The 25,234-nt window shown below is 39.4% G+C and overlaps 1 protein-coding gene across 1 annotated transcript in view; it reads left to right on the top strand.

Annotated features, from left to right (window-relative positions):
- tsnare1 (T-SNARE Domain Containing 1) overlaps positions 1 to 25,234 on the top strand; it is a 117,860-nt gene that overhangs the window by 17,814 nt on the left and 74,812 nt on the right. The window contains exons 2-4 of the mRNA XM_076971511.1: positions 7,002 to 7,137; positions 22,253 to 22,330; positions 22,437 to 22,506. Of these exons, the coding sequence (XP_076827626.1) occupies positions 7,002 to 7,137; positions 22,253 to 22,330; positions 22,437 to 22,506 (284 nt within the window). The remainder of the gene's footprint in view (positions 1 to 7,001; positions 7,138 to 22,252; positions 22,331 to 22,436; positions 22,507 to 25,234) is intronic.

The raw sequence follows: 25,234 nt of genomic DNA on the forward strand, positions 1-25,234 counted from the left end.
CAGTAAGAATGTGGTTTTATGAAAGGTTGTGTTTGTTTTGTTAAATAGTCTTGTTTGTGTTTATTATTACAGTAAACATTAGATTATATTTTAGGATCTTTGCAAAAATCAAGATAATTCCAAAAGGTTAAAACCCTTTTTTCCCCTTCACATTTGTATACTATATAATACTGTTTTGGAGATAAGCATCTCTGGATTCAAGAACAAAGCAGATTATTCTCCCCATTGTAGTATGTTCAAAGCTGTGTATTCCCAAGACAAATTGTGTTGAGCTATCTTTAAGATTTTGCCCTGATAAGCAATCCACTGAAAGGAAAGAGCCTGAGATTGGGACTGAGATTACAGATTACACTTTTCCAGTTTTCTTATCATTAGCAAGTGTATTGCACTACCTCCTTCATTACTGTGCTATAATTCCAAAGTTGTTTACCTGGTGAAGATGGGTACACAGCTGGACATGATGCACGATTTGCATACAAATTCTGAAACAGAAAAACACATTGAGATGTGTTTTCTGAATAATTATAAAAGAGTGAGTCATACGTCAGTCCACTGCAACCTAATAGTCTAAATGGAGCTTGTTAAGAATTGAAGGAGCATTCATGAGCTTTTGCCCACTATGCATTGATACAGGCCTGAAACATATCCTGTAGAGTTTTTAACGGGGCCTACTGTGCTATTCAGACATCTTAATGTTTGTGTGGAGCTCATTGTGTATGCTAAATAAGGAAGCCTGTGATGGTAGGGCTGATGGGAGCTTTGATAGTATTACTCACACCAGCTCACCACTAGAGCTCTGGTCCCAGCCAGAGGCTGATGATGACAGCTTGTGGTGGTCAGGGAGACTGGGGCTGCTGTATTTTTGGGAGAAAATTGGATGATTTATCTCTATAATGAGCTTTTTTTATGACATGACCATTTTGTTGGTAAAGGGTGTGTGTGGTGGGGGGGCAGGCTGTAATTTTCAATTTTTGTTGCTGAGAAGAGTCTGAGAAATGACTTCTCAAGGAGTGGCCAGGGGCTTGAAGGAGTGGAGGAGTGGGCAGTCAATCCGCCTGTTTATGAAGCTGACAGTGATGTTGAGAATGTGCGAGTCAAGTCATAGACCTGAAAGAAGATGTATCATTCTTGTCTACCAACTGTTGTCTGGGGCAAAAGACAAGCTCAGTGTTAGTGGTTTGTCTGTTGATATTAAAAACTTTAATACCAAACTTTAATACCAAACCCAGACTAGCCTTTTACTGATTAAGAAGATATACATTTTATAACCTCTTTTCATGTAAAAAAAAAAGTGTCTATTGACTTGGAATGCAATAGTCATCATTGATGCTGAATATTGATATATTACTAAGTATCTGAATACTGTATTTCAGTATTTAAATTACAATATGGATTACATCCATACATACATGTGACTCATAATGCTGAAAGACTTCTGGCCCCTCATACCTCACACCTCTGCCAGTAAACCAAGGCAAATTGAAAAGTGAGTGACACGTCCTCTGCTACCATCATAATTAGATAAATATATGCTAGAGGGTAAAGTATTTCCATATGAACTCTTCTACCATAAGCTTATGAACAGCATGTGGCTTTGTTAGACCCTCTAACATCTAACAGAAAGAAGAAAAACCTGGTAATAATAGCGAATGTATGTGCCAACACTTACTTCTTAAAGGTGAATTTGCAGGCCTGGGCTTTGCTGGCTTTTCTGTGATATCGAGCACGTCGCTGCATTCATTGTGAAGTGTGCAGACCACACACATCCTCCTGGGTGAGGTGGAGAGGCATGTGCGGCGTGTGGAGGAGAAGAAGAGGACGGCGTTGACGTGGTGGCGGTGGCCCCAGACGTGGCTCCTCTTCGCTCGGTGCCTGTGCTCTGTCATGCTGGGCTAAGCCTCGCCATGGTGATAATAGAAGATGAGGGGGCCAATTCGGAACGATAGGAAGTGATGAGGCGTTCTGTCAGCCCCCCCGTGGGCATTCACAATTCCGTCTGCCTTCCCACGGCTGTGTTTAGCACCCCTATGCTAGCACGGACACCTCTGATTATGCCATAGTCAGTTCCATTACCCCGGCACATATGCACGCGTGCACACACGCAGGCATGCAAACGGCCAGACACGCTTGCATGTACGCATGTGCATGCCGCCACACGTACACGCAAGCACACACAAGCACACGCATGGCCCTTAACAAATATAAGCAGGACGGGCAAAATAAGAATAATAAGGTGAATATAAATATTATCTCCCTCTCCTTCATTAGTCCAAGTTTTAGCAACAACAATATTTGGACAGACAAACATATGGTACATAATTCATAGACAGTTCACTTTCCTAAGATGTCTTTTATAGATACATGTGTTACATGTATACTACAGTGTTTCCACTGAACAGAAATTAGTCATCTGAATGATAAGGTATTTCTGCTGTTAATAGAAATTTACTGAATTAGTCTAATCCAGTACAAATCTAATCCTGGTAAAGGACCAAAATACATAACACATTGTCGCAGAAATGTTCTGTGCACTGGGGCTCTCCTATGTGAGGTAACAGCGGGCAGTGTTTGCTCTGTTATACTGCCAGGATACTGGCCAGGGCGTTTGGTATCATCAGTGAGAAATGTGGTCATTAGCTTAAACAAAAGGGAAATTGTTATAGCAATCTGCCCATAGTTCCTGTAGTGAAGGATATACAGTATACATGTATGCATCTGCTGTGTACGATGTCTGCATATGGCCATTTTACATTTTCATTTTTTATTTGTTTGTGTGATTTATTTCTAAGATTATTTAAACAATTGGATAAAAACAGTGTTGTTAGAATTAAAGTTGCTCTCTCTCTCTCTTGCTCTCTCTGTCAAACACACACACACACACACACACACATACACACACACACACACACACACACTATATTTATCTCCACTGACTGTATAAAAAGGTATTTAATATTCCATGTTACATAATGTCTATCTTAGATACATAATTGACCTCATAAATTTCACTTCATGAAAACAATGAATGTGATTTCTAAGGCCTGCTTGAAATCCTTTCCAGCTCATTCAAACTGAGTTCTAATTAGCCTCTTCTAATGCTGACATATTATCACATTACATGCGCAGTGACCAGTGTAATTTAGCCCTTCCCAAGTTAAATGCAAAGTAACAGAATGTTTCTGTGTATTTTTTAAACTAAAAATGAAAGCTTGACTTGATGTTGTTGTCCCTTTGATGGGAGTTATAAAATACAGAAGTGATCATGTAAATATGTGTATTACTAGAGTAATAGTTTTCAATTATTGTATTAATTCAGTTCTGTTGTTGATACAGGGATTATGGAGTTAAATGGCAGTATGGGAAAAGGCACATCACTATCAGGGTAGCCGTGCAGGACTTTCAGCCTAATTGGAAATGTTATGCAGGCTTATGGAATAGGTAATCAGAATATAAACTCTTGGCCTCTTGGTTGTTTTTAGCCTGTGGAGTGTAATTGCATTGTTTATTAATGTACAAAAGGTCATGTACAAACAAAAGGTCTCAAGTTGATTTTAGATGTGTCATTTGCATTTGTTGCTGTTGTCTTTCAATCCGAGGGCCAAAGAAGCAATGGCACTGAAGCAGAGAAACACAAGTTTAAAAAAACAGAATACCTCAGTCAGACACATATCCCAAGAACACATCAAATCCAACTGTTATCTGGTACATAGTGGATGATGGATTACAAAATATTTTTAATCATATAAAATCAGCTTAACAGACCAAGGACAAAAGAACAGAATTTATTGGCATATCCTCAGATGATTCAGCACAAGAAGCAAATAACTGGTGAGCCTCACAAAGAGAAAGGCCAGGTTACAATTTGCTAAAAATACAAAAGGCTGCGGAGTTCTAGACAGATGAGATAAAGAGCTGTGGTGGCTGCAGGTGGGACTAGCTCACGTGTCTTTATTGATGAGCTCAGTGCCAGAAGGAACTGGACTAATGTAGCTTCGTATGTAGCCAGTTGGGCAAATCTGACACATTATCATTAGCTATACTGTAGGAGTGCAATGTTCATCACTCCCACAAAATAACAAACATACAAAAAAAAAGTAACTAAATTTCTCAGACCCAGCCAAATGCCTAAAGAATCATTGATTTGAGCTTTACCTTGAAAAAAGATGAGTCAAAAACCCAGCTAAAAGCCAAAGAATGTTCCTGTCTTGCCAAGTTAACCACCCAATCTGAAATCCACTGGGTATACGTCAGTCTTCCTGGAGATAAGACAATTCAGGTAATATCTATATTAGGAACAAAGCCTGGTACAATTTCATAGAGAAGATACACATTTTTTTCCAAGAATAGACCCATTGCCATCTGGTGGTAGCGATTCGAGGGGATGGCAAACAATTCAGGGTTAAAATTACAAAGCATAAAAAACATTTATTAAAGTAGTTCAAAATGATTCATTCATAATGAAAAAAGGATTTAGTGAATTGTTGGTTATACGGTTATTTGGGTTTATACTGGACTGACAGCAAGGTTTTTAGAACTGCAGGCTTAACAGATAACTTTTGAAACTGTGGGACAGGAAAATAGTCAAGACAAAAGCCAGTGGTAATTGGTATGGTTTAGTGTGTAAGAACACTCTCACCCGGTGTTCAGTTCCGACCTGGGTAAGTGATCTGGACTATACCAATAACTGTTCTTGGGCAAAACTCCTAAATTGCCTACCTCTGTTACATAATTGGAAGTTGTAAGTCACTCTGGATAATGCGTAAAACTGATATTATATAACTAAAAGTAGTGAGCAAAGTTGCCTTTTCTAAGAAAGGCAAGTTAATCAAGTTTTTAGCAGATAAGTCAATAACAGCTAGATAATAGTATCCAGCCAAATGATGTATTTCTTGTCAGACTCAGATAGAGTCACACCTCTTCGCTTTTTGGCGTACTGTTTGCACTAACAAACTAATCATGGACAACAATGGAATGCTAGACATTTAAAAGTGTGCATGGATTTTGGGTGCCCATCATATACTTTAAAGAAACAAAATGCTGTCCCCCGTTTTTGAAGATTAAGTCACAAAGCTTTCTCAACATTAAATGTTTCATTATTGCACTTTCTCTTTTTTTATTAAGCCTGTGGGAAGGCTATCTTGTCACACGTCAATACAAAAACCATTCTTATGTGAATGGTCTGTTGCTGAGAATAGCTCACAGCTTCTCATGTCCAGTTACACACTAATGTCGACCCTCCTCCACAATACCTGTCTGTGGTGCCAGGCATGGGCGTACTGCAGCAGTGAGATGGAGAGCCACTTAATTGAGAGTGACACACTAATTAACCTGAGTTAATCAGCAGCTAAGCTTTAGAAATGAGTATATTGTCTATTATATCACCGCTATATAGACTAGTCTGAAAAACAACACAGTCCCAGTGGTATCTAATGGAGCTAGCACCCTTAATGTGCATGTTCACAAGAGATTAGGTGTATTCAGGGACCTCCTCTTCATATGAGATTAGGTGTATTCAGGGAATGTCATTAAACTTATTGATGTCAGTTATGACAAGCAATAGCCTATATGTCTGAAATTCGGTGTTAAAGGGAAAGGAATATAAAACAAGGAACTTTGATAGGGGGTGGATGTTAAATACCAGTGGAATCTAATGAGTTGACACAAAAATCACAAATTATAGATAATACTTGCCATGTTAATCTAAACTGAACTCAGATCGAACTGTAAGGATGGGTGATACGTTAGCCCGCACGAACTGTAAGGATGGGTGATACATGTTAGCCCGCACCGGCATGCAGATAATTGCTAGTAGCTATAGATGCTCATGAGGAGACATGCAACATTTTGTGTCAGAAATCAGGAGGAGGGATATCTGATTGGCTTTTTATAAGACAGTGAAAAACAAATGTGAGAGACAGAGAGACTAAAGCAGAAAGGGTCACTCTTCTTCGAGTGAAGCCAATAGTCCACCATCTGGGATGAAAATCAAAGAGTGCAGAAATTGTTTATTGGCCGCCAAAAGTAATTAATCCCTCTACTCTGTAAAAATTAATCTGATTATTTGGCCATGTGGCAGAACTAATCTGATGTACTTACTATCTCCTCCATCACCCTATCAGCCCTATCCAAATACCCCACCACCCCAATTCCCTTTTACCCTGCTCCCTCAGAGACACCACCAGTGAAAATCTCTCTCATCAATCCACATTCTCAGTGACTCACTCATACGTATTAATTGCTTATCACATCTTTATTGAATCTTAAATAAGCTCCAAACAAAACGGAATACTTTTGATGAAGTTAAATGCAATAAAATAGTTATATTTCAGACAGCAGCCCAGGCCGCTATGGAAGTGCTAGGAAATGACACGCTAGTAGGTGCTATCGCTAAAGTTGCTGAAGTGTGACGCCTACCGTTCTCCCTGCTTGCTGCCTGCATGATGCCCTGGGGAGAAGAACAACAAATCTCAAAGTGTTTTTTAACCTTAGCAAAATGTCATGCGTCTTGCACCGCATTCAGTAGATGTATATGGGTAATCCATCCAGTAGGGTAGGCAGAGAGGTCTCCATAAAGCTGTGGTTATTGTTACATACTTAATGCGGTCATGGTCTTGGTTTAATATAATGTCTACACCCATACACAAATACACATGTATTTATGGAAGTGCAGGGACTGGATAGCATCACAGTTTCTCAGTACTTCATTTTCAAATCAAATCAAATCAAAGTTTATTTGTATAGCGCTTTTCACAACACATGTTGTCACAAAGCGCTTTACAGGATTTAACACTCAAGTCCACTTATCCTTCTTTTTGAAGCATGCAACAAATGTCTCAAACAATGAGCCCCAGGCATTTCATGATGTTAATTTTGTATTTGTCTTCAATAATAACACAGTCATGAATTATATGTATTAACAATAGTAATAACTGTGTAGTGACAATGTCAACAAATGTCTTACACATAGCTCCACAAACCTGCAGTATTTTTTCCCCTTGTAGTTCTTACAGAGACCCAAACGTCCTTCCCCAAGAACCAGAGGAAGCTCCAGAATGTCGTATGGATCCATTGACGGAGGCTCCTTGGGAAGCAGGAACCCGTTTGGTGGGCCCACAAGGCAGGGCTACCAGCCAGTCGGTAAAGACCCCTTTACACTGTATGGATTTGGAATTTAAGCTTATATTATTTATCATCATGCATTGTTCATTGAAATACCATAAATCATTTGACAAAGACAAAGAGCAGTTCCCAATTTATTTGCAAATGCTATTTGCAGTGTTTGCTCTCCATAAATCAATATGCAACTAATCAGCCATATGGCTTATTTTAACAAAGATCTGCTTCAGCAGATTCAAACTGAATACATGATTTGACATGTTACAGTATACACTGACTTTAAGTAATGCTTCTGCAGTACTAGTTAGGAAAATCTAACATGATAGTTTAAATAATTAGACCCCTAGTTGTAGCTATTTATTAAAGGCAGGGGCATTTTTGGGAGGGTGAGGGTGCCAACCTGCTCAGACCATCCAACCTAACACCTTGTATCAGTAGTGTTGTGAGCAGGCATTATTGGGGGCACCCCGCCTCGCTCGCCAATGAAATTCAAGGAGCTTTATAAACAAAAGTGTAAAAAAACATTGCAAAATAAAGTATTTATTACTTTATACTAGCATAAGATAAAGTACAAAGCTAGAATATATATATATATATATATATATATATATATATATATATATATATATATATATATATATATATATATAATTATACACACACACACACACACGTGAGAAGCACTTTGGTTGCGCAGCTGATGAAGGACATCTATCAGAAATGTGTGTGTGTGTGTGTGTGTGTGTGTGTAAATACATAAAACATGCTAATGTCACAGTAATGTAAATATCCAATTATTTTTATTAGAGTCAGTCCAGTCAGAGGCACGAGGGATCCAAACGCAGTCCACTCAAAGGCATGGTAAATCTAAAACACAGCACACAAAGCTGAGTAAACAGGCACAGGAGGTCAAAGGATATAACAAAGCATTCAGTACAGGCTTCTCCAATGGCCAGCAAGACTTCGCAAAGTCTCTAACAAGAGGACCCATGTTAAACGGACTAATGAAGGACAAGTGAGAACAATGAAAACTGAGGAAGGTTTACGTGTCTGCCCTCCGGCAGCTGGGGCGATGGTTGCTGAGGGCTGCTGTGGCAGATAAATAAATATATTAATGAGAAAAGAAAAAGAACGGTGCCAAATTGTACTAGTAGAATACACAGCTACTGGGGGTACAGCAGCTGCTAACTATCTGCAGTAGTCTGAGATGAGCCTGTAACCTGCTGGCAACAATATTATCAGAATATTACTGTAGAAATAAACTCTAACGGCGTAAATGTGCTGAGTTGGGATTGTCATATAGTTTGTGAATGGCATGTTCGTTTAAGGAAAATTAGTGATTAGTGAATCATCTGCTTTGAATTCACCATGGAAGATAAATACATGTCTTTCTGTAAGACCTGGCAACATGATAAAGGTTTTGAAAGGACAGATTCGCTTTGAGGACAAAGATGAATTTCTTTTAAGAAAAGGATCTGATTACAGAGTAAGCCCACTTCCAAGCTTTTACACAAAGAGATGCAAAAGCATGCCATTAAGTTCTGAGAGCTTGCAAAGTGTCAGCTAAAAGACAATGCAGCTATGTGTCAAGATATTAGGTCTAATCAGATCAGAATTTAGAATAATAACTTTCAATTTCAAATGCAATTTCCGTTCATTAGTGCTCTCATGTTGTCAATTAGACAACAGGCACCCACAAATCTGAAGACAAATAGAAATAAAATAATTCATTTTTATAAACAAGCTTAACAAATAAGGAAATAAACGTACAAGAATTTCAGCAGTCGCAGATGTGGCGGTGTGTAATGTGTGCCACTGTTAGCAGACGCTCAGGCTATGTCAGGACTGATGCAGGATGGTTACAGCTGCGGCAAAGTACAGCATCACCTTAATAAATGTGCAGCTCGTTGTGACAAACATTTATGTAGAAAAGCAGGACCAGAGTGGTAAAGTCTTTCAGAGCAGAATGAGAGTTGCACTCTGTCACATAATACATAACCTCTGGTGCATTATGAACTGCATCCAGCATCACTTGAGCTTAATGTCAGCTTTGGTACATGTCCGGGTGCTGTTTCTGCATGAAGCATACCTTTACCCATGGGGTGAGTTACGTTTCATTGTAGGTTGAACCACTCAAGAGCAAAAAATAATGATCATCTAACATTTCTTATCAGTAGAGACCGTATATTTGTAACATTTATATTATTCTAAATATTGTGACATCATGTAGTAACCATAGTTGTAGATATAAATTATTTTTCCAGAACCCACTTAGGATATTTAACCTGTGACGGGACTGGGGGAAAAAGGGCCACGATGCAGGCGTGAGATTCAAATAGAAACTGCTTCAACATGGACAATCACGGTATGCAAATACTTGCAGTTATGTTCATCTGAAATGACAGACACTGCAAGAACAATGTCCATCAAACACAAGGTTAAAATATGTCACAGATTAGGGAGTGAAAAAGGGACAGGTGTGACAGCTAAAATGGGGGCAGTGGCAATATGTAATGACATGTATGATTCATGATCATTTCCCTGAAACCAAAACGAAAATGGTGAAACATTTTTACCTAAATTTTACCAACTTAAAATAATAAAAGCTCTTTAGTCTTTATGACAGACTAATGACTACACCCATTACTAAGACCTCCAGTTACCATGAAATGAAACATAAAAATGAAGCAGTTCACGCTAATGTACCACGTCGAACCGTAACAAGAGCCAAAATCATAATACTGTCAAAAGCATCCAGAACTCCCACATTAAAATTGAAATGCAAATATGTAACATGCTTTACCAAACATGACCCAGGAAAATCACAGTTACTGAGACATCATCCTTAGAGAGTAAATGACTAAATGACTGGGCATCTGAAAGAAAAGCTGTGTGTGTGTGTGTGTGTGTGTGTGTGTGTGTGTGTGTGTGTGTGTGTGTGTGTCTGCGTGTGTGTGTGTGAGAGAGAGAGAGATTACTTCTAAGTGTGAGGTAGAGCGTTTGGCTGCCGCCTGTCCCAGAGGAGAGCAGAGAGAGTGCTGTAGCTTCAGTCATTACAGACAGGTCTTTGATCACAGGAAGACCTATGTTCAAGAACCTGTCAGCTTTGCTGTGTATCGCTGCTTGGGCTTCAGCCCAGCTGAAGAGCCTCTAAGGCGATGATCAAAGCTGAGGTTAAGTCTTTAATGGAGTTGTCAGTTGAACTAATCTTTCTCCTCCCTCCTCCTGCCAAACCTTTCAGCTTTCTCTAGCATATGCATTTTCCCTTCTCTCACTTTGGCTCTCACCTTATTTATCACTCATTTCTCTTTGTTCACTATACTTTTTCTCTTTCTGAAGTGTTTTTTTTTTCTCTTCAGTTTTATGGGAGCATTTCTGACGTGCTGACTGGTCCTTTCTCTCAAGCCTGCCTTAATATCTTTCTTTAGGAATAGCTTTATTGACAAGACATCTATGAACAGAGCTGCAATTCTTAGATCATCTGATGGCTCTGAACAGGAGGTACTGTGGCATTCACTAATGAAGTTTGCTTTAGATTTGTGCATATGGGGAGGCTAATGAAGGGACGCAGATGCTACAGCAGGCTCTACGTAAAGCCATTTAAGTGGCCGAAACAAGAGCATGTGCTAAAGTGCACTGGTGTAATCCTGGTAGACGACAGCAAAAGTGAAAGCAGGCATCATGCCTCACGAACACAGGAGCCATGACAGACCTCCCAGCACACCCCCTACAGAGCAACGCAGCAAGAAAGGCAGGCTTGTCCACTGCTTGCTGAGTGTGAAGAGGGTTTGTCTGTTTGTTCAGAGTGGTCGAGGACCTATGGGACGAGTGTGTTTGTTAATGGAATATTCCACTGCCATGGGAAAATCACTGCAAAGGTTAGAGAGAGAGAGAAAGGGAGAGAGTGATGGACAGACTGTTGGTGACTGTGGGTCTTTTTGAGTAGACTGAACTGATTGTCCTGTTCAAGAAATCAGTTTGAGAGGATTTGAGTTTTGTGACATGGCACATTATCCTGCTGGAAGTAGTCAAGATGGAAACACTCTGGATCTGTGATAATAACGAGATAAACATGGTCAGCAATGATGCTCATCCATGAATCCATGTGTTCATGTTTCTTACACCATATTTTGACTCTACCATCCAACTGCCGCAGCAGAAATAAAAACTCATCAGACCAGGAAACATTTTCATTATCTTCTATTGTCCAATTTTGTGCACATTGTGGACTCAGTTACCTGTTCTTAGCTGCAGGAGTGTCGCTGGGTCTCTTCTTCACCTGCTCTAGTCCATCTGCTTCAAATTTGACGTTTTGCAATCAAGGGAACTCTTGTGTGCTTCTTGGTTGTAACAAGTAGTTATTTGAGTTACCACTGCCTTTCTGTCATCTTGAACCAGGCTGTCCATTTTCCTCTGACCTCTGTATCAACAAATCATTTTCACCACGAGAACTGCCACTCACTGTATATCTTCTCTTTTTTGGATCATTCTCTGTAAATGATAGAAATGTTGTGCATGGAATTTCTAGTAGATCTGCAGTTTCTGAAATATTCAAACCAGCCTGTCTAGCACCAACAACCATGGCACATTAAAAGTCACTTAAAATACCTAACTTACTCATTTTCGACTCCAGCAGGTCATCTGCATTATGTCTACAAACCTACATTGCATTAAGTTGCTGCCATATGATTGACTGATTGGCTGCACTATGCTAACATGTCTGCCTAAAGAAGTAGCCAGTGAGTGTGTATATTAGGTACACCTGTCCAACTGCACATTAACGCAAATGTCGAATCAGCCAATCACATGGCAGCAACTCAATGCATTTTGGCATGTAGACATGGCCAAGACGATCTGCTGCAGTTCAAACCGAGCAACAGAATGGGGAAGAAAGGGGATTTAAGTGACTTTGAACGTGGCATGGTTATTGGTTATTTAAGAAACTGCTGATCTGCTGGGATTTTCATGCACAACCATCTCTAGGCTTTACTGAAAATGGTCCGAAAAAGAAAATATCTTGTGAGCGGCAGTTTTGTGGGCGCAAATGCCTTGTTGATGCCAGAGGTCAGAGAAGAATGGCCAGATTGGTTTGTGTGAACGGCAACAGTAACTCAACCAGTCATTACAATTGAAGCATGCAGAAGAGCATCTCTGAACGCTCAACATTTCGAAACTTGAGACGGATAGGCTATAGCAGCAGAAGACCACACTGGGTGCCACTCCTGTCAGCTGAGAACAGGAAACTGAGGCTATAATTTGCACAGGCTAACCAAAATTGAACAATAGAAGATTGGAAAAACATTGCCTCGTCCAATGAATCTCGATTTCTGCTGCAACATTCGGATGGTAGGGTCAGAATTTGGCGTCAACATGAAAGCATAGATCCATCCTGCCTTATATCAATGGTTCAAGCTGGTGGTGGTGTGGGGGATATTTTCCTGGCACACTGTGGGCCTATTAGTACAAATTGAGCATTGTGTCAACGCCACATCCTACTTGAGTATTGTTGCTGACCATGTCCATCTCTTCATGACCACAGTGTACCATCTTCTGATGGCTACGTCCAGCTGGATATAGTGTCATAAAGTGTGGATCATCTCAGACTGGTTTCTTGAACACCACAGTGAGTTCACTGTACTCGAACGGCCTCCACAGTCACCAGATCTCAATCCAATAGAGAACCTTTGGGATGTGGTGGAACTGACAAATCTGCAGCAACTGTGTGATGCTATCATGTCAATACGGACCAGACTCTCTGAGGAATGTTTCCAGTACCCTGAATCTATGCCATGAAGGATTAAGGCAGTTCTGAAGGCAAAAGGGGATCCAACCCGGTACTAGCAAGGTGTACCAAATAAAGTGTCCGGTGAGTGTACATGTAGGCCTATATAGCTTTCTCTCAGAGGCAGGCTTAAATTGAAATAGCAACTTGACTAGAAAAAATGGAATCCCACCCTTACTAAGGTAATATAGCATGATTGTTTTAGAAACAGAATGAATGATTTCTCACACTCTGAAAATAGGTATGTAACAAAAATAGAAATTGAACAATGCTCTATCCTATAATCTTTATACTGTATCATCATCATTTTGAAATATCAGACATTTTATACTAAATAGGTGTATAATGTGTCAGATTCTAGATATTTTAGGATATGCCGGCAGATTTCTTCAGTTTCACAAGTCGTGATGTCAATATTCACTTTCAGTAGAACAAGGTGTGATAACCACTTATTAAACGTTCATTAACAGTCAGAGATGTCTGTGTGTGAAGCAGGCTACCACAGGACTTGTCATGATGGTCACTCTGTTTTTCTTTTTCAAAGTCTTTTTATATACAATCTCACTTTTATATCAAAGCTGCTGCATATGACCAAGGACTTCTTGGGTAGTTTCATGGTGAACCAAATGTCCTTATAAAATTAGAGTACTCTGAATAATGGTGTGGAGATCTTTTCAGGTTAGCTATACACTCCTGCACAGTGGAATGTAAATGACATGTGCAGGATTCAATTCAAGTATATGCAGAGCTTTTAGTTAATACTTGTTTACTGTCATGTTCAGAATGAAACCTGTATTAAAATGCTTTCCATCTGGACAAATGATGACAATCTGAAATTGTTCTATTCTCAGGTTGGGATGTTTTTAAAAGGACAATGATATACCTCATTCTGCATATGTAATCACTGCACAAAACCCTCTTCTTGTTGAGTCCACAGTCACTAAAAGCTTTATTAAAAATATCCAAACAATAAAAAGTACATAACATCAGAACAAAATAAATGTACTCAAATGAAATCAATATTTTAGAAGTCTACTGTGATAAAGATGAACTTAGACTGTTAGAAGAAAAAAACTGATTAAACTCAAATCTAGGGAAGCAAGGGAGCATCTGTACTGCTCAGCACCATGAACTACACATCCATGTGCAAATAAGCAAATAAAGAAATTATTGTTTTTTTCCTTATTTATAACTGAGGAAAAAAGAAATTCCATGATAGAATGTACTAATATGCAGACATAAAATAATGCTGCAGTCAAACAGACTGAAAGTGAACTTAATAGTTTATATTTGTGAATAGATGCTGATGCCAGTGGTGTTCCAATGAGATGTTAAACTTCACATATGAGTGAAAGAACAAATGTACACTGGCCTGGCTGCCTGGACATGAGCTGACAGGTGGTGTATAACACTGAGCTGACAGGTGGTGTATAACACTGAACTGACAGGTGGTGTATAACACTGAACTGACAGGTGGTGTATAACACTGAACTGACAGGTGGTGTATAACACTTCGGCTTTTCTCCACAGAGTCCAGCTAAGTCCCCTTATTTCAAATGTTGGTTAAGGGACATTACATTTTTAATATTGCAAATCAGTAGAATTACTCTTATTCCTAAAAAGCTGTGTCCAGTGATTTTTGACTGATATCAGTGACATCAACATTTAGACAGCAAAATGTCAGCTGAACTCTCTCCAGACTGAAGGCAATCAGATCAGATGAAGACAGATCGCAGAAGCACAGACAAAACATTAATTGTGTCAAACTCAACCGAAGTACTTTATTTATTTTAAGACTAAAAATAACCAGTGAGCATAGCAAGCAGCTAGCAAACCAGAGTAATGGACGGAAGCAGTTCTGTGTTTAGCAGGCTAATGTGGTTTTGAGTTTGGCTGTGTTTATAAATGGGCATGTCAAGGTGTATTTTATAAGCCTGCTGCTAGCTATCCTAATCTTCATGGGACTTTGGGGCTCAAGAGGGACTCAAGTGCAGTTAGCCTGTATTATGGCTCCCGGCTGTGCTGCTGGTGAACCTCCGTGGTTAAACCTCTGGAAGCAGCGACATCCTCCTGGCATGTATAATAGATGCGTCACTCTAGGAATCACTCACCGGCCGTGTTATGCTCATCGTAGCTCATGTCACAAATTGAAGTTTACTGCTGTATGTGAGTGCATTCCTTGCATCCAGAGATCGGACTGACATTGCTGGAAGACTCAGCATGCCATGGACCATTCCCTACTGCGAGAGCTGCCAAGCAATTCTGATTGGACTTTTAAATTCATTCAGAACTCTGCTACACACATGTCCACTAAATATGCCTTAACATTCAACACTTGCTCCATCAGCAATAAAATTGTACTTATTTCTGCTATACTGGATCAAATTCTTCATTTTATGATTTTTTCGACACTAAATGATTGTTACACTAATGAAGCGTCTCCTCCAGGATACCAGTGTGTTTATAAACCACTGTCTGATGTGGTAAGCAGAGTGAAGTTGCACGCCAGTAAAATTCAGGGGGAACGAGCAGAGTTAGTAAAAGATCAAAAAGACCAACAGACTACAAATGAGCAGCTTAGTAAATACCAGGCAAGTGCTGAGTGAGACGATGCAAAGAACAGAGTCCAGAGGCAGGTTTAAATAGACAACATCATTAAAGGAACTAGACACATGTGAATTTAATAGACTGGGGACTGGCACCAGGCAGAGGGATTATGGGGAATGTAGTCCTCATGAAAGCTACTGTTGTGCCACACACTACTGGCCTTGGGGGTGGGCTGGCTGTCTTCTGTCATGCCATGTATAGGTTAAAAACTGTTGATTCATTTAGTTCTCCTAAAACTCGCTTAACTGTCTGAACTACTGACTTTGGTCTGTCATTTGTACCTTAATGCTGCTCTTGGGTGAGTTTTCCTTTCTTGTTGACACATATAACTTTCTTTCTGGAATCCTCTAATTCTTTGATCTCGCTTCCCCCACCCCACTATAAACTTTCCCACTCATACCAAAGGTCACAATCTCGACGTGTGCAGTTCGGAAGGTACTCCAATCCACATTGGATGGATGTCCATATCTCAGATCACAAGGCTATCTTATATGATCTGTTCATTTCTCATGAGCAAGAATCTTCTAAATGTCAGGCCTGCTGCACTATTGCTTATGTTTGATCAGCGTCCCCTTCCTCAGGGTGCAATGCCATCTCCCGAGACCCTGGTCACTCATTATGATGACCACGATGCCCCCCTCACAACACAGGCTGTGCCATTCCATTATTCTGCTCCTTTGTTTTTCTCTGAACTGCAGCATATGAAAGCTTCAGTGCACCAGCTACAACATCTCAGTAGGAAATATGGTTTGATGGTGCCTATAAAGACACTGCTGTCAAAAACTGCCAAAGAAAAGTTCAACCTCTTTTCTCAGATGTAAAGAAGATATTCTGACATGCTAATAGCTTCCCTTTAGAACTCCAGAAACCTTCTTAGTCTATGGACATCCACAATCGAACATGTCCTCTTTTTTTTTTTTTTTTTTTTTTATATTTATTTTTTAATCTACCACAGTAGATGATATTCTGTTGGTGGGCTTATCAATATGTTCAGATGTGTTACCTGTGACCCGGACCCTAGAACCTGCACCCATGTCCCTGGACCCTACAGCCATTATGCTCGTCTTCCCTCTCTCTGCCCTCTGACAGCTAAAGTCACCAATGCCTCTCTCAGATGTGGCTCAGTCCTGTCCAGTCTAAAAATCACTCCAGTTCTAAAGAAGCCAGGGTTTGACCCTAAAACTTTTAAGAACTCTGACCTATTTCCTTTTCTTAGCAACCTACTTAAGCATGTGGTGGACTCAGAGTTGAAAGACCACTTCCAGCAACTTATATGAACGGTTTCAGTCAGGGTTCAGAGATAACCACAGTACTGAAACTGCACTGGTTGACGTTACTAATGATTTTTAGTTGCTCAAGAAACTGCAGTATGTCCAAAACTCATCTGCTAGGGTTTTAAGTCATGCCAGACTGTGGGAACATATTACTGACTCCCCCTCTGCTTTGCATACAGTATAAAATCCTTCTTATGGTGTTTAAACCCTTGAGTGGTCTGACACCTCCTTATCTTCCTGCTCTCCTTCATGCATATTCACTTCCTCACTTGGTTTAGTCCTCAGATCTCTCTATCTCTCCTACCCTTCAAACCCCACACTTTCAGAGACAGGTATTTTAGTGTAGCAGGCCCTAAACTCCAGAACACTCTTTCTACTGTCTTTTCCTTAAATCTCCAGCACAGTACCCCCCCAATTCTCATAAAACAACTAAAACAACTAAAAATATCTTCCAGATTGATTTTCCTATCATTTTATTTCTTACAAAATATTTTGATCTGTTCATTAATTGTGTAATTTTATACAGTAGGTTTGTATTGTACTGTACTGATTTCTATTTTAAATTGGTAAATAGTTCATGTTTAAGTGTCTTATTCAAATTTTGAATATATTACCTGTGTACATGTACAATTCCCTTGGGTATCCTGGAATGTGTTTATGAATAAAATGTATCCATCCATTAATGCATTATCCATAATACATAATCCCACTAGTTATTATTATTTTTCTATTATTGCTACTACTACTACTACTACTACTGCTACTACTACAACTACTAATAATAATAATAATACTAATAATTAACAGTATGCAATAATTACATAGGTAAACATTGCTGTATACTGCAATATAGCTATGCATGTTTTTAAGGCTACCATGAAGGGAATTTATTAACATCTACACATATGTTCCACCACAATGTACAAACCTAAAATAGCCTCAAGAAAAAAAAGGTATGCTTGCCTTTCAAAAACAATGTGCACAAAAACCTCATGTCTTGTGAACAAGAAACCAGAGAAATAGAAAAGTGTGGAGAAAAATGAAAATAAAAAAAACATTAATTTTACACATACTTAGCTGGCTGTGAGAGATAGCACTATGGGTATGTACGGCTGGGCGGGAATAGGCTGGCTTGTCTTTTTTTGATGAGGTGACACTTTGACTCTAGAGGTATATTAAGTACTCAGATCCAAGCAAATGCCTCAGACCTACTGGAGGACATTATGCAGTTTATCTTCATAGTTGCTGATTAATTTCAGAACTAATGTAATGGTGTACAGAGCCAAAGGCCTCACGGTGTGAAACACGTACAGACTGCAATGTAATTAGTGCTTTGTGATAATGGTAAGATGGTAGAAAATGATAATCCTCCCTTGACTGAGAATGGATAGTGGAGACCTGTCCTGTCAGTTTCAGCAGTTCTCTTCAGAGTTGTACAAAGTTTGATTAGAAGATTTCAATTTTCAATCAGTGAGGTTCTGTTCTAATCGAATAATTTCTTGATAACTAGTTTCCATAGCATAATAACATTAACTTGCACCTTCTTATTTAGGACTACTCAGTACTGAAATATTGGTGTAATCGTAAATAAATCAAACTGAAATAAACTCAAAATAAGTAGTGCTTTGATTTACAGGCCAGAACATGACACATTCAGTTGAACGTACTGTCTACGTGACATTTTTTTGGAAAATCTCTAGTATTTTGAAATTAACTAGTAGTTTAAAAACCAAAGTTTGAAAGATAATTGTAGGTACCAAATGTGCACTTTTCCCTTTATTGTGTTCAGACGCATTTGCTGAAGTCCACTTCCACTTCCTTTATTTGGAATTAAGCGTGTAGGTACCATATAAAATTACATCTACTGTGGAAATAACTCCACCATTGCTATATTCCGTTGCTGAACACTTATGAATCACAGAACACCTAAAATAGATTTTTGTATGCTGTTACCTGTTTGCATCAGCAGAGTTTTAATAAGCCCATCACACATTTTTACCACCAATTACAAATCACATAGTGCAGTAACCCAGTTCCTCAGTCTGGAATCTGGACAGCTTGATGTAACTTTCCAAAGCACTGAGCTTGAAGTTTGGTTGCTTACTATGTTCCTCAAAGAGGACTAAAAAAGATTAGAAAAGTGCTTGAACTGAAGTCCTCACACACACGCACACACACACATACAGTATATATGTTTATATATGGATGGTCAGAATGGTGCAGTGAAGCTAAGCACTCAGTCAAAGACATGAAAGAACAGGCTAAATGCAATTCTATAGAAAAGACTCTCAGCAGAGATGCTCTTCCGGGAGATACTCACATTGTGCTCAAAGCACCACCCTTTGTGTTTCATTTATTGAAGCAAACATTTAAATATTAACTGCATACTCAAATATGTTTCATTTGTGCTTATAGCTTTATACACATATTTTATATTTATCATTGTTATGTCACTAAAGACTGATGACCTCAAATTGGTCAAGTGGCTGCATAGTACAACCATAGACCTAAGTATCTAATGCCTTGCACAATTTTTGCACAATCCTATGCCTTGCACAATTTTATTGAAAACAATTAGCTAAATCACCTTAACCACAAGTAAGAAAATGCTTCCTAGTCAATCAAGATTATTGGATGGCAAAAAAAAAAAAAAACCTGTTCATTTTGCCACAGTGAGTGTGTTACGGAACAGCTCCGGACCCTTCCCTGTGGGCGTGTGTCTACGTCGTCTGCGTCTTGCTGTCTGCGTCGGTGGATCCTCGTGGGTGTGGTTGTGTGTGTTCATCCGTCCCACCTGTGGCTCGTCTCGTAATCAGTCGGGGCTCATGTGGTCTGTCTATTTAATGTGCGTTCGCGCAGTGTCTTGTGCTTGGGAGGAACTAATGGAAGCGGGGAGCTAGGCGGGACCAGGGAGGAGGGAGGGGCTGGACGTGACAATATCACTGAAACTTATGTTTCAAAATCAGAATTTCTAGAGCAAATACAGCAAATATGGTTATAGGGACTGATGACACCAGCAATAATAATGGTGCAATGACTGAATAATAATGAAACACAATAATACATTCCTACAGGATTATACAAATTATTCTACCTTCACGGATTATTAAATGTTTAAAAAGGTTATTCTATTTTCATGATAAGATGAAATTAATTTCATATGTTCTTTGAGCCCATTCATGAAAACTGTTTAAATGTTTCCAAATCGCACCAAATCAACCATACTTCAATTTCTTGGCAATGTCACAATATGACAGAGTTAAAATAGGGTCACAACATCCAAAAGAGTTAAAATTTTTAAATAGGGTGTCAACATGTAAAACCCCTGTGTGTTTGTGTCACATTACAGCCCCGGACCCCTCCCTTCGGGCGTGTTTTTATATGTACTTCCGTGGGTGTGGTTCTTTGTGCGCGTGTCCACTTGACTCGTTAGTCTAATGTGCTGTGCGGTGCTTGTTACGTTGTGTATATATTGTGTGTGTCCGTCTCATCCTGTGCTCATCTTTGTGAGTCTCATCCATGTTTCATGTGCTGCTGCCCGCTGCCGCATCGTGACAGTTTGTGTGATATATATATATATATATATATATATATATATATATATATATATAGAGAGAGAGAGAGAGAGAGAGAGAGAGAGAGAGAACACTTAGATTTGTCCCACTGGTGTCCCCACTGGATGTCCCACTGGTGGCCCCACTGGATGTCCCACTGGATGTCCTACTGGTGGTCCCACTGGATGTCCCACTGGTGGTCCCACTGGTGGGCTCCTGCAATTTACTCAAATCTCACTCTGAAATTGGGGTGTATGACCTGCAAATATCATTTTTATAAAAGCGAACATAATGCTTATATAAAAGCAGTCAATTTCAACTACTTGTTGAAGTAAAATATCAAAGATCTATTCTTCTTCTTGCTCATAATATCTTTCTCAACCAACCTAGCTTCAAAGCAACTGTTTACAGAGGCATTCAAGGCACATGTGCCTGCACTGAGTCCTTCTGGTTGGACTCATTGTGGACATAGGCCACCCTAAGCCTAAAGGCCGTCAAGCCCACAGATCTGCTCAGAGCAGGAAATGCTCCGCCTTGCCTTTGATCATCCAGTATAAGTTTACCAGTTTTGCCTATGAGAGATTCAGGCAGATGCTGACCTCATGTATAATGGGCAGGGAGCTTTTAATTAAGTCATTTCCTGGTTTGAAGGTATAATTGAACATGCTGCAGATTCTGCATATACAGTATTGATGAACAAGTCATAGAGGGCAAATATTAATTTGTCCCCAACCGGCCAGCAGTTCAAGGTCTTTTTTTTCCTGCCTCAGGAAAGCACAACTTGGTTATTTCTTCCAGTATCAGTAAATAGAGGTGAAGAATGTGAAATATTTCAGCTGTCAATAAATTTATAAGACTCACTCTATTGGTTACAAAAAATAGCAATGTAAATAGTAGCAACAAAAGGTCAGTCCTTTAGAAGTGATCAGGAGTGGTGATGGTGCATGCTTGTGTTTGCTGAGTGTGTGCTTGAGTCCCTTGCATGGTCCAGCCACATATGTGCCGCCCCTGTGCACTTAGGGGGAGCTGAATGTAATGTTTGCCAGAGTGACATGGATGGGGAAGACGCATCTGTCATAATGATGGAGTGGAGGATAAGGGGGGTGGTGGGGTCTCGGGAGACGTGGAGGTCAACTGAGATAACAGTCAGGACACTAAAGGTTATTTCACAGAAAAATTCTCCACTCCTTATCTCGCCACCATTACACGCACGTCTGACCGGATATGCAGTCATCATATGAGATATTGTGTGTGTGTGTGTGTGTGTGGGTGTGGGTGTGTGTGTGTGTGTGTGTGTGTGTGTGTGTGGTGTGCGTGCGTGCATGTGTGTGTGTGTGTGTGTGTGCGTGCATGTGTGGTGTGCATGCGTGCGTGCGTGCGTGTGTGTGTGGTGTGCGTGCGTGCGTGTGTGTGGCGTACGTGCGTGTGTACATGTAGGCATGCACTGAGACAGAGCTCATGAAGTGGATCTGGGTTTGATGAAGTAATGGCGTTCCCACACTATCCATTTGGGTGGATCAAGGCTTGTCTGTTTAGGTAGAACTGGTGCCCAGGCATCTGTCTGTCTGTCTTTTTCCCTTTGGCTTCACCAGAGAGGTGAAGAAAAGAACCACTCAGTATTATGTTATATAAAACATATCATGGAATAGATTTTGTCATGGCAAACAACTGAGAAATGAAAGGGAACCTTTGCTGATATGCCATCTGTGTGCTCAGAAGCACTATAATAATAATGGACTTCACTTGCTCCTCTGAGTAACCAGGACAAATTAGTGACCTCTGCAAGTAGGCAGGCACAAAACCTTTTAAAGCACGGTGGCTACAAACCATTCTCATTGACTCAGTATGATGAGAGACGAAAGTGTTTATTTTTCATGTGTTCCAATTATAAAGGTTTGAGCTGTATTTTGTTTCCACAGCCACTCAGGTTAGCCCCACAGAGCTGCAAGATGTGTTCCAAGAAACATCCTCCAACATCTTTCAGATCAATGCCAATGGTGAGTTGGGCATTTTTCCCATTAGTTTAATTGAATTCTAACTCTATTTCTTCTGAATTATATTATTAAAGGACATCTAAGAGTTTATTTTTCATTACCTCTACAGTGGTAACTTTAGAGAAAAGCCTTCAGTCACTGGGAACATCCAGAGATACAGCAGAGCTACGCCAGAGTCTGTAAGTGTTCCTGATCTTGCTGACATTATGTTGCGTGTACTTCAAACACTATACATTGTGTGTAAAGATGTGATTGTCTTACTTTAGTGCGTCCTGAAGGCAACGGTAAATTCTATATATACTGATATTACTTACAAGGTATCAGCATCAGCATTAACAAACTGTGTTCATGTAGCATCATCTAAACAGCCCGGAACAAACATATAACACTTTACTCGCATGCTAGCTTTATTGTTTGTGATAGGTGCACTTTTTCTGAAGTTCTGTGGTGAAAAAATGATCATATTTAAAGCTGATTTTAGAGACCTAAGTATTTAATGTTAATGGAATGATCCAAGTAGATTAGACACATTTGCATTTTTAATAAGCAGAGTCATTAATTAGATGACTGCTTTATCTTATGAGACAGATTGCAGCTTTTGACCAAAGCAGTGGGTACCTTATCTTGTGGTATAAGTATTCTGAGCGATCCGTCATCATCATCCTCCTCATAGATGATACGACTTCACACACTTATGCACTAATCTTACTATCTCTTGCAACTCAGGTATTAATTCAGCAATGATGTGCGCATTTCATATTATCTGTTCAACATAAAGATGCCTGCATATGTCCTCTCTTTGCAGGAAGGTGAAAATCTCTGACATTTCATAGACTTATTAGACTCCATTGACTGAAATTTTGATTAAATACTTACTGGCTTGAATCATTCCAAATATAACTAAATGCCTCTTGAATCTAATTGGAAACCACTGAATCACAATGTGTAGAAAATGGGTTGTTTGTTCAGACACCTCTTCTGGTTGGATGATCTGTGGTAATAACAAAATAATTAACATAACGCCTGAGTAATCAGCTTTAGCTCGTGAGCCCACCTTCTTACATTTAGCCTAATGCTTTTACCTTGTTTGTGGTATCGGTATAAAATTACTCTTGAAAGAAACCGTCTCTGTCCTCCAGCTAAAATGTACATTTTGATGCAAAGTGGGTGTGTTACAATGGTAATTTGCTCTACATTTTTGGGAGTATATTTATGCATTTACTTTGTTTGTTGGTTTGATGATTTCATTGATTGAATAATTAATTGATTGCTTTTGTCATATACATTTTTGCCACTGGGTGCACAGATGGTACAATAGGAGCAACAATGCCAACTGTAGACTAAACTTGGGAACGGCCATGTTTGAAGCACTACACAGCTGTGTTAAAAACCATGTGTAAAGTTTGACACTTATGGTAGCATGATCCATACGTACATGATTTATGTAAACAGACAATTGCTCTCAGGATGCAGGAGCTATAATGACTTCCCTTGTAGCCAAATGGCTTGTTTCTTTTGATTAAAATCACATAGGACTCCACACTTACATTCACTCAGTGAAAATGTTGCTGTAGTGAAATCTTCCCTAGAGACTGGAGCACCTTTCCTTCTCATTTTGTTCCCTTGCTTGGTGTCCACCTCATAGTCTGCCGTAGGTTCAAGCACTTTCTCAGTCCTAAAACATGACCTCTCTCAGACATTCAATTGATCAACAAACTCCCCACTTCAATAATAATGCATGAATCTGAACAAAGCTGTCCGTGGCTGTTTTTCTTGGTTTTATCACCCCTTCCCCATAGACATTGATTACTTTTTCAGTTAGACTGCTACCAACTGCAGAACTCATTGCTTGTCACAGTGGTCTGCAATAATTGTGTCTGTGTAAATTGCAATATACTCACTCTCATGTCATCAGTTCTATCAGCTTTTTTATGATGGCTTTCAAAATTCACTGACATTCATGCACTGTCAAATCTTATGTCTTTTTTTTGTGGATCCACTATACTCAAGCTCAATACAAGGAGCAAGTGGCTTCCCATTACTGCATGAGCAGATAATGAACATCTGTTTGTAGCTGCCCCATCTGCTGTTTTGTGAGAGTGACTGCACACTACATTGATAAATGCTCGCAGTGGTACTTGTGTATGGTAGACTGCTGTTGTTAACCATGCAAATCAAATACAGCTTCATTATTGTACTGATCGATCTTTATCTTAATCCAGTCCTTTAATGCCTCCAGCAGGCTTAGTACAGTTGGCATTTTCTCTAGTCTGGAGTCTTATAGCACTTATGCGACAAATAAGTAGGGAACAATTCCTATCTCGTGTGCATCTTTATGAAAAATGGCAATTAAAATGTTTAGTCACATTATATACAACAACTGGAGAGAAAGATCCCTCGGTGGAATAATATACTATGTTTAGATGGCCCATGGTAATAAAGTCTACCTTTAAAACCAGAGACATTTAATCTCTGGCGTCTGATTAACATGGGCCTCTGTACATGCCACAATTAATACAGGCTTCCTGATGCATATTTTCTCTTTGACCAGTTTTAATGGTTCTCATACTCCAAAACTAGGTCTAGGTCGTGACTAGTTCTGAGGGATATTTTTGAAGGCACTTAATGTCAAAAAAAAAAAAAAAATTGTAACATAATTCAAAATAATCAATGTAGTTTTTGATATCTATAATGTATTATACAATAGACATGCCAATATGCATAAAAAATCTACAAAATGACATGATTTAAATCTGTAAATGTTTCTCATTGCCTTCAGTTGAGTGCACTTGGTTTTCTTTAAAGTATAATTCTGTTGCTAGCCAATAGACTCGTGGTCTTGATCTCTATTGTCATATAGAGGACCCTGGTTCATAATTAATTCAAACTATGTCTATGGCAATGACA

This window comes from Brachyhypopomus gauderio, chromosome 13, assembly GCF_052324685.1.
Source record: "Brachyhypopomus gauderio isolate BG-103 chromosome 13, BGAUD_0.2, whole genome shotgun sequence".
Lineage (NCBI taxonomy): Eukaryota > Metazoa > Chordata > Actinopteri > Gymnotiformes > Hypopomidae > Brachyhypopomus > Brachyhypopomus gauderio.